Source organism: Zingiber officinale, chromosome 8B, assembly GCF_018446385.1.
Source record: "Zingiber officinale cultivar Zhangliang chromosome 8B, Zo_v1.1, whole genome shotgun sequence".
NCBI classification, from domain to species: domain Eukaryota; kingdom Viridiplantae; phylum Streptophyta; class Magnoliopsida; order Zingiberales; family Zingiberaceae; genus Zingiber; species Zingiber officinale.
In genome coordinates this window covers 19,740,385-19,750,819 of record NC_056001.1, presented here as the reverse complement: position 1 = coordinate 19,750,819, position 10,435 = coordinate 19,740,385, and the positions used below count along the sequence as shown (strand labels likewise).

General features: G+C 34.0%; 1 protein-coding gene across 2 annotated transcripts; it reads left to right on the top strand.

The window, feature by feature from the left end:
* Positions 1-1,012: 1,012 nt before the first annotated feature.
* Positions 1,013-8,516, top strand: LOC122016986 (rop guanine nucleotide exchange factor 14-like). 2 transcript variants are annotated; one of them, XM_042574439.1, is made up of 9 exons: positions 1,013-1,321; positions 1,433-1,473; positions 2,002-2,083; positions 5,973-6,386; positions 6,670-6,824; positions 6,903-6,977; positions 7,112-7,387; positions 7,504-7,851; positions 8,038-8,516. In XM_042574439.1, the coding sequence occupies exons 3-9, from the start codon at positions 2,017-2,019 to the stop codon at positions 8,344-8,346; spliced, it is 1,644 nt and encodes a 547-aa protein (XP_042430373.1). In that variant the 5' UTR covers positions 1,013-1,321; positions 1,433-1,473; positions 2,002-2,016; the 3' UTR covers positions 8,347-8,516. The 2 variants fall into 2 exon arrangements, with proteins under 2 accessions (XP_042430373.1, XP_042430372.1); XM_042574438.1 differs by lacking the exon at positions 1,433-1,473.
* Positions 8,517-10,435: the final 1,919 nt, after the last annotated feature.

The following is a 10,435-nucleotide window of genomic DNA, read 5'->3' as shown; positions in this document are numbered from 1 at the left end:
TCAACTCCAACCCATCATCACCATATCACATAAAAAAAGAATATTCTTTAGAATATTCTATTATTCTTATTATTTTTTTTATATGATAATTATTATGTTTAAAATTAATACTTCTTAATATTTTAAATAAATGTAATTATAATTAAAATATATTAAATAAATTAAAATAATAATTTTAATAAATTAAATATTTATAAATATACATAATAAAATTTAAATATGCTATTAAATACACTTAATTTAAATTTATAATAAATAATAATTATATTTAATTATACTATAAATAAAGATGAAGAAAATAATAATTATTAATTAATTACATTTGATTTTATAATAATATAATAAAATTAAAAAAAATCTCTCCATCATCAAATATGGTGATGTGAATAGTGCAACACCATTGGGATGAGTTTTGGTGTATGAGTTGGAGTAATTTGGTGTCAAATTGACACTAAATTTGATATTTTGATGATGGATTGGAGATGCTCTTAGAAGAAAATGAACAGTCTTTAGGTTGAAAAGTTATTAAAATCGAACAATTAATATCCTAAGGCCGATGAAAATCCTAAAAAAAAATCACACATGGTTCTAATTATTTCAACACGATTATAAATAGCCCAAAAGTAAATTATAGTAAAATATTTTTTAAAATTAAATCACTTCTCAATATATCTTTTCTAAAAACGACTTTCCAAATCCTTTCAACAAAGAGATCTACAAGGCAAATAACAAAAAAAAAAAAAAAACTTACATATTTACAATATATAATACATTTCCCCCCCTAACAATCATAGGCCGAGCTTGGCCCACCACATAGGAGACGAGCGGATCGGGTCCATGGACACCCTAATACGGATCGATTTTCTGATGTTTTTATCACAGGGACCAACAATCGGTGATGCTAACTGAATTGTCATTTTTATATTAAAAAAATAAAGAAAAATCATAATTATTTACGAGGCAAACGGCATTTTCTGAAAGACAGTGGGCTTTATGATTATATATTATAATATTGTAAGAGGGAAATGGAATTTGTGGCAGAAGAGATGGGCTTTGTTTTCTTCGATATCCGAGTGGCCATGGCAGAGACTGCAACTACTACTAGTGCCGCACTGGCGCGGCCTCCGCCGCTTCTGCTCGTCTCGCTGTTCTTTTATTCTTCCCGAAATTTGTAACGAAAAACTACAAAAATCCCACAAAATCTCCATTCTTCGCCACCATCGCTTACCGCTCCTTCGGTCGTCGTCATCGTCCACTCCACGCTCGGCAGCGCTGTAGCACAACTTCACGAGCAGTGCATTGCCGACTGGCACGAGTTCAGGTTAGTTTCCCTCTCGGATTCGACTTTAGATCTTCATCTGCGAGTTTTCGTTACTCGTTTTGTTGTTGTGATTGCTCCTGTGGTGCGGATCTGGCCTCCATCTTCGAATAGTAGGCGTAGAAGTTATTCCTCCGCGCATTCTCTTTCTCTAGGTAAATGTTTATCTTCTCTTCGCCGATCGTTGACATGGCTTCTTTCTGGAATGCAAATACTATCATTTGAAGTGATTCGGTTCTCAAGTCCTCTGCTTCACTTTCTTGCTTCCGTATTTTTGAAATCTTTTCGTCTCTTTTCAGGTTTTTTTTTCTTTCTGTTTTTTAACTTTAACCTTTTGAAATGTGGCGTTGTCTTCATCTGCTCCTTCTGAAAAGAACTCGTGTCCGATTCAAGTTTCAAAATTCCTGGACTGCTACCTTTTGTTTACTTTTTAAAGCGATTGGGCGAATTGTTTTATTATTTTTATGAGCAAATCCCACAATAGGAAGGCGATAATAACACAAGCAAGATATTAAGATAAAAAGTAATAAATTGCTTCAGATTCAAGGTGGAGCCCTCTTCAATTGTTTTGCGATCATTGCTGACCTCTTAGGGAAGTGATATTAAGTTGCGGCACCTTGCTTGGACCTATCACTTGTTTTAGAATCTTGTTCATAATGTTTGCCCATTTTCCGCTGAAGCAGGGAATAATAAATACCATGAAGAGATTAGCTTGTTGTCGCCGTCGCACCAAAGATATCAGCCTTGATTTCGAGGAGCAAGACCGTATGTTTCTATTCTTCTTGTTTTCGTTGCTCATTTGTATGTTTCAGTACCAGCAAAACTTGATTTTTTTTTCCTGAGGGACATTTTCTTCCTTAGGTCCGGATATGTTCATCACATTTGTGAATCTTACCAAGAAATTAGAAATTTGTGATCTGCAATTTTCAAATAGTTATCTTTTTCTTTCCCCTTTCTTTTCTAATCTATGAGAGGGGGTAGGGTAACCAATTAATAGCTGCGCGAAGCAAAGTGCGTCCGGTTGTCTGGAACGCAACTGCTATGTCCTTGGTAACTACTGCTAAGTGGAATAGAAAGGGGAAAAAGCACCGACCGAGGGGAGATAATGCGCGCATTGAATGAATGAGAGCGGACTCCTTTACTCCGCCTTATGCAGTAAATGCAGGTTCATCTTACGATGGACTAAAGGCTTCTCTTAGAGTTCTATACAAGTTTTTTTATCCTAATATGTCATATCATGACTTATGCAGTAAATGCAGGTTCATCTATGGACTAAATGCTTCTATATAAGTTTTTTTTATCCTAATATGTCATATCATGCCACTTTAATATTCTAAAATCATATTAACATCAATTGATTTTTATAATGTACAATTTATAACATATAATTGGATGGTTATATACATATTATATCAATTTCAAGATAAAAAACAGCTTTGAAATTACTCTTTAACTATAAACTTCAAATCTTATATTCATAATGGTTAAAACTTTTTTCTTTTTTATTTCACAAACTTCTTCAAAAATCTTACCTTTCAGGGTAAGTTGGCCTTTGAAATTTAGTGCGCGAGCCAATGTTTTTTTTCCCTTTCTCCTTTTCCTGCACCCATCACGTGGATGATGCAGTGTGCTGTGCAAGTGAAAAGTCAGTGTGGGAACCCTGTCTACTGTGCCCACTGCCTATCATTCCCTGTTTCACTGGAAGACGACTTCTCAGGCATCATCTATTTTGTTAATTAATTGTGGTTCGTTCATAATTGAACCAGTGCCCTGGTTGACATGACTTTTATACACAGCAATAGTCTGTTGGTCACGTGATTGGCAGTACTTGGCCACTTCTATTATGCTCCAATTGCTCTTCAGATCTGTATGATTCTTTATGACCGAAACTGCCAACACAGGCTAAGCTAATATGTCTCAGTTTTGTCCTTGATCAGCAGACTGTAGGTTTGCGTGTTTTGCCCTGTAGATCTGCAAGTTATAGCCAATGCGATCCATACAGATCTTGCATCTCAGGGGGCGTTTGGTTCTTTCCTAGGAATAGGAATCGGAATGGGAATCATTGTATTGTGGAATGGGAATGGGTATGAGCATGGATATCACTCTTAAAAGCAATGTTTGGTTAGTTGTATATCTTCTATCGGAATAAATCAAAGTTTTCTTTTTTACCCTTAAAGGAAAATAAGAGAAAAAATTAGATGTGAGAGAAAGATGAATGTGAGAGAAAAATATGATGAAAGAGAATTATGAGAGAGAAAGTGTGATAAGAAAGAATGAAGAGAGAGAAAGTGTGATGAGAGAAAATGAAAAAAGAGAGTGTGATTGGAGAGAGCATGATGAGAGACAATATGATGTGAGAGAAAGTATGATAGGAGAGGATGAAGAGAGAGAAAATATAGTGAGAAAAAATGAGGAGAGAGAGTGTGATGAGAGAGATTGAGGAGAGAGAAAGTATGGTGAGAGAAAAAAGAACAGTGAATATGATGGGAGAGATTGAGGAGAGAGAAAGTATGATGAGAGAGAAAGTGTGTTGAGAAAAAAAGGAGTAAGTGTGATAAGAGAGATTGAGGAGAGAGAAAGTATGATGAGAGAGAAAGTGTGTTGAGGAAAAAAGGAGGAAGTGTGATAAGAGAGATTGAGGAGAGAAAAAGTATGATGAGAGAGAAAGTGTGATGAGAAAAAAGAGTGTGATGGGAGAGATTGAGGAGAGAGAAAGTGTGATGAGGAACAAAAGAAGAAAGAAAGTGCGATGGAAGAGATTGAGAAGAGAGAAAGTATGATGAGAGAGAAAATATAATGAGAAAAAAAGAGGAAAGAGAGTGTGATAGGAGAGATTAAGGAGAGAGAAAGTGTGTGATAAAATGATGAGAGAGAAACTATGATGAGAGAGAAAATATAATGAGAGAGAATAAGGAGAGATAAGTGATATGAAAGAAAAAATAAATAAATATATTTTGATATTTGATATTAATGGAGAAAATTTTAGTTTTAAGTCAAGGGTATTTTTGGAATAAGGGAATATTTTGATTGATGAAAATAGGGTAATGGCTCATTGAAGGGGAGGTACATGGTAATGAGTCATTACCCAATTTCAAGGATTCATTCCCTTATTTGTATTCCTATTCCTATAATCCAAACATTAACAATGGGAATCAATGATTCCCATTCCCATTCCCCACTCCTATTACCCTAAACCAAACGCCCCCTCAATCTATACCTTCTTGAGTAATTATTGTTTGCTGTTAAACAAAAGAACCGTATTTGATATGGATATGTGCTCTATATTGATTATTTGACTGTTTTTTTTTGTGATCTTGCTCCACTTATAAATCTTTCTATTAATATTGTTGATATCCACCTTTTGTCAGTATATTTCATACATACCTAGCACTATTCTCTATAAATAAAAATGAATTGCAATTCCTAAGATGATTTTCTTAGGAAATTCAAAAGGTATCTTATTTTCAAAATCATTGACTTGATGTTTTTTTTAGTTGACATACCTAGTTCTTTGAATGGACTAGTCCTAGGATAATCGGCCCAGTACCATGAAAATTTTTCACCGACCAGGATAAATCGGGAAGTGCTAATGGAGACTCATCCAGACAACCAATATTCTTAGACCCGTTTCTCACCGAATGCTTCTATTTTGATTAGTGTCAAAGGGCACACCGTTACAATTAATATGTCCGTAATACACTGAAAAGTGACTTTTCTCACTGATCGAATTTTACTAATTTAAAGTAAAAAATCATTCTAATTTCTCCTGTAACTCTTGACTTTCTACTAGAGAATATTCATAATGGAGTGATATGATTTGTTAAACTAATAAAAATGAATAATTTCAGTGAAATTAGCCACTTTTTGCTAATTTGAGGCAAAAGTCATCATAACTCCGCATGGAATGATTAGCAAATTTGAAACTAAAATTAACATATATTTTAATTGGAATTAGGATGAGTTTACCTCAAACTAGCAAAAGTGAATCAACCGTTCTCTTTTCAATAAATCAGGATAAATAGTACTATGATGGACATATTAGAAATAACAAGGATAAAGAAAATAGGACTTTCCCTTTTAATGGTTTTGAAAATCAAGGAGCTCTTTAGGTTTTTGGCCATTTTTTTCTATTTGAAGGCAGCTGATGGATTTACTTACTCTACAAATTGTGTTATCTATATCCACTTCAATTTTTGCTCAGAATATAGACAACAGTATGTTACAGAAACTTCATCTCTACATCACCTTAGATTGGTTCTGTAGCGCTAGTAGAACTTTTCACAAACTCAATGTAACTATGTGAGCCTTATTTACAGCATCATCATCTCTTGTTTTCATATTTCACACAGGTAAATAAGAATTGGAGGCTGATATATTGAACAATTATATGACTTTTACACATCTCCATAATCAAGGCAATTTTAAAGAATGCTAACCTTGCTCTTCTATATGATTATCATTCTCTCGTCCATTTGCCATTTGTTAGTTCTTTCTTAAAGAACTTTTAAATCATAAACTGACCAATCAAAATGATAACTCCTTGCTTTATGTCTCTTGTGTCAATTTATTTTTTACCCTAGCTTCAAGTATAGCTCTGTCAAAAATTAAACTCCCAATGAAATATGAACCATGAAGGATGAATGCATTTCTGTAGGGGTGACAACATATAATGGCCTAGAGAGCTGCATCCTCAACAGCTGCTCCTATGACAATGAGAGTGCCGGTGGTACCACAAGTGGTGCTGATGGATTTGTAACCACGGACTCCCTTGATGAAGATGCTTCCAGCTGTTCTTCCAGCAAAGATGGTTTTGGCTCTTCCTTCTCTTCGCAATGCTTGTCCTCAAGCAAACAGGAAGAACATTCGCTTGATGATTGGGATACTTTTAACAGCTTGCATCATTTGTGCATCAAAGGGAAGGCACCTATTATGTGTTCAATGGACATATCCGATGTTGAAGCTATGAAGGAAAAGTTTGCAAAGCTACTTCTTGGTGAAGATGTTTCAGGGGGAACCAAAGGGATAAGTACTGCTCTTGCATTGTCCCATGCCATTACCAATCTCGCAGGTACTGATGTTCTTCCCCCGACATTCTTTGATTTCCTAAATTATGGAAATTTTAGATTGCTGCATCTCTTGTATTCTGTGAAAGCGTCATGGTGTCTTAGTTCTTTAACTTACAGGCACTCTGAAAGTATTTAAGAGTATAGTGTATGTACAAATGTCAATTCTAGGCTATGAGATTGTTGCATGAATTCAGATGGGTTGGCTGAAAGAAAAATCTAGTGTTCTGAAGCAACGTTTAGAAATATCTGCTGGTTCTGATTTATTTAGTGATGTTATATTATTAGCATCAATATACGGAGAGCTATGGAAATTGGAGCCATTATCTGAAGAAAGAAAAAACAGATGGCACAGAGAAATGGACTGGCTGCTTTCCCCCACTAGCTACATGGTTGAGTTGGTTCCTGCAAAGCAGAGTGGTGCTAATGGCCGGATATTCGAGGTGCAATGTTGATGACCAACTCCTTTTAGATTTATGCATTGAAATCAACAGATTTCATTCTCTCTGTACCTCTTTCAGATAATGATTCCAAAATCTCGATCTGATGTTGATTTGACTCTTCCCGCCCTCAAGAAATTAGATTCAATGCTGATTGTAAGCTACCTCTTGTTCATTTTATTATCAGACATTTGGAATTTGCAAGTACATATATAAGATCAGTCAAGCTTTTTTTTCCCCTTCCAAACTATACTTTCTTGTTTTCTGAATGAAGCATGACATACTTGCAGGAAATGTTGGATTCAATGGTGAACACTGAGTTTTGGTATGCTGAATTAGGTAGCAGATCTAACGGAGATGGCAGTAATAATGGGACAAGAAATAGCAAGAAATGGTGGATTCCATCTCCTTGCACTCCAGAGTCTGGACTTTCCCCTTCTGAGAGGAGAAAACTTGGTTTCCTGGGTAAATTTGTCTACCAAGTCCTCAAGGCTGCCAAAGACATTAATGAACAGGTTTTGACTCAAATGCCAATTCCTCCTTCGGTAAAAGACGCTCTTCCAAAGGCAAGCAAACATTTTTAGTTATTTCACTGCCAGTTGTATAACGATGCTCTGGTTTATCATTTTTTAATTGTTGTGTAATTTTGTGTATTTTGCTTATGGAGTTTCTATTAAAGCAGTCAGGAAAAGCTAGTTTGGGTGTCGACATCTACTATGGTATAGCGGCAGAGTCTATTCCTGTTGAGGAAATATTTGTTTCTCTAAATATGGAGACTGAGCACTTTGTACTTGACACAATAAACCGTTTAGAAGGGGCAATCTTTGTCTGGAAACATCAAATGTCATATGAAACTGTGAAAAAATCACCAATGCGATTCCCATGGTCCTTTGTCAAAGAACATGGATCTGAAATTGAGAAGATTGCAGTCTATCTGGAGAGGACTGAAGCACTTTTGCGCCTTTTGAAGATCAGATTTCCAAACCTCCCTCGATCTTTTATTGATGTCACCAAGGTTCAATACAACAAGGTGATAAGATTTTCTATCACTTAATTTACTGCATGGGATTTCTTTGTGCACTTGGAAGACCCTTCAATCTTATCATCTTCTTGGGATATGATCAAACTAGACTTCTTATTTTTATTCTATTTATGCTGTGAAATACTCGTGATCAAAAATTCTTTTCGTGTTTTTAATTCTTCCTTTTCATGGCAGGATATTGGGCATGCAATTGTGGAAGCCTACTCGAGGGTTCTTGTCAGTTTATCATTCAATATCTTATCTAGGATAGGAGATATCCTACAAGAAGACGATTTGAAGAAGCCTGTGGGAATCACTGAAACACCTCCTGGTCGTATCAAACGGTCTCTAATTCAGCAGATGAATATGGCAGACAGTCGTTGCAATGACTCCTACTTAAAGAAGGCCTCAGTAGATCAGCTTGTAAATTTCAAGGCTAATGGAAGCACAATCGTCACAGTTTGTCCACCGAAATGTGTGGTTTCAGAAGTGCAGTCCCGGTGACCCATTGACATTGTATAATGTGCAAGCTTCTTAATGTAAGTTTTAAAAGTTATGAGGAAATATAATCGGGTATATCAAAAACAGCCCATGAATCCAATTTCAATGAAGTTGACATTGTAAGATGGTTTCGATGTTTCAATTTCAGTGTACGTTTATAGTGTTTTAGTACATATTTTGTCTACTTTTTCTATGGAAAATAACACAGATTTATTGCAGGTTAGTGTTAATTGGCAAAAATACATGTACTTGTAGATTTAATATTTGTATTGTTATCTCTCAAGGTTACATCTTCTCGTTTATATTAAAATTTGTATTCATAATCAAAATTTCTTTTAAAAAAATGTGTTAACCAGTAGTAAAATTCATATGTTAAGCTCTCAACAACTCCAGATACAAAAACTTTAGCCATTTGTTTCTTGTAATAGACCTGACGGAATCGACGATTCAATGGTGCCAAACCGATGGTTTGATGATTCTAAATTGACAGTTCCGAATCGACGATTCGATGGTTCCGAACTAACGGTTTCAGGCAGATCGACCTTTAATATTAATCGTCCAAGACGATTATGGTTCATAGTTCGAAATTGTCGGTTCACGATTCACTACAGTTTAAGATTATTATGTTAAAAAAATTATAAATTTAAATTTATTGTAAACAAGGACTTGTACTTATTTAAGTTGTTTACGTATCCCCTTATAGTATAGGGAAATCAAAGTTCACGTAGTTCTTTTACATTTTTATCCTTTACATTGTCACTCACTTCCATTTCCCGTTTCTATCATATTTATTCCTTCAGTATCAACATCTTTAACTTCGTCATCTGAAAGTTGCATTTCTTGGATTATTTTCTTTGCCCTGATCCAATCGTCCAATAATACTTGGGCTTTCAATGAGTCGGGAGAGAAAGTTGATCTTCTTTCATCTAATATCTTACCTCCGACACTAAACATCCACTCCACAGTAACAGTTGGCACTGAACAAGCTAAAATTTCTTTGGCGATCACAAAGAGGACGAGAAAGCTTTGAGTCTTATGTGACCACCACTTTAAGATATCGAAATTTTCGCTATCTATTTCATTAAAATCAAAAGAAGTTGTAAAATAATTCTCAAGTTCCTGTGTCAGTAGGGGTGTAAAAAATGAACCCGACCCGACAACCCAACCCGAGTCGACCTGAAAAAAAATCAAGTTCGGGTTGAGCATTTTCTGGTTAAAAGTTTTCAGTATCAACCTGGAGAGTTAAAAGTTGAGAATCCTTACCCGAATTGACACCCTTACCTGTCGTGAACGTTTTGTTTGTTCTTTTAATAAAAATTATGTTTTTGTAAGTTTTAAATTACTACTAGTAATTTGTTGTATTTCACAAACATTAATTTGTGTTTCATATTTTGCATAATATTAATTATAAATATCATATAAATAAATTCTAACATTATATATAATATTAACTAAATCCATAGAAAAAGAATTTTTAATTGAAATTAAAGCGTATAATATAAAGTTAACATTTCTTGTAAAACTTCTAATTTAAATCAAGATCTAAAGCAAATGCAATTAAATAAATTTCAAAAATAAAATAAAATATTTTTTTATTTAATTTTCATAGCTAAGATGGAAGGAGATAAATATTCATTATTAATATATTCATTTAAAACTAATACTATATTAGAAAAATTTTCTAAAACTAATTGAGCTGTGGGATAATAAAAAAAGTTGTTGCATCATTAAATACTTTTAAAATTTCACAAATACTACTACAAATATTTGATTGTTATGAAAATAAATATACATTAGTATTTTATATTTTGTGCAAAAAATTAACATAATAATTCTTTATATTGAAATGAATCTTATAATAATTAGTATTTTGAATTCCAAGTGTTGATACATTATGTGGAAATTTTTTAGGTAGTTTTACAAAACCTAACTTATTGTTTCATTATAGATGGATGAGACCATAAATAAGAAATTACAATTCTAATTGGTTTAATATAACTTTCTAAAAATTTTAATTCATCTTAAATACATAAATTTAAAACATGACATACACAACAAATATGAAAAAATAAACCGTCAATAATAGGTTGAC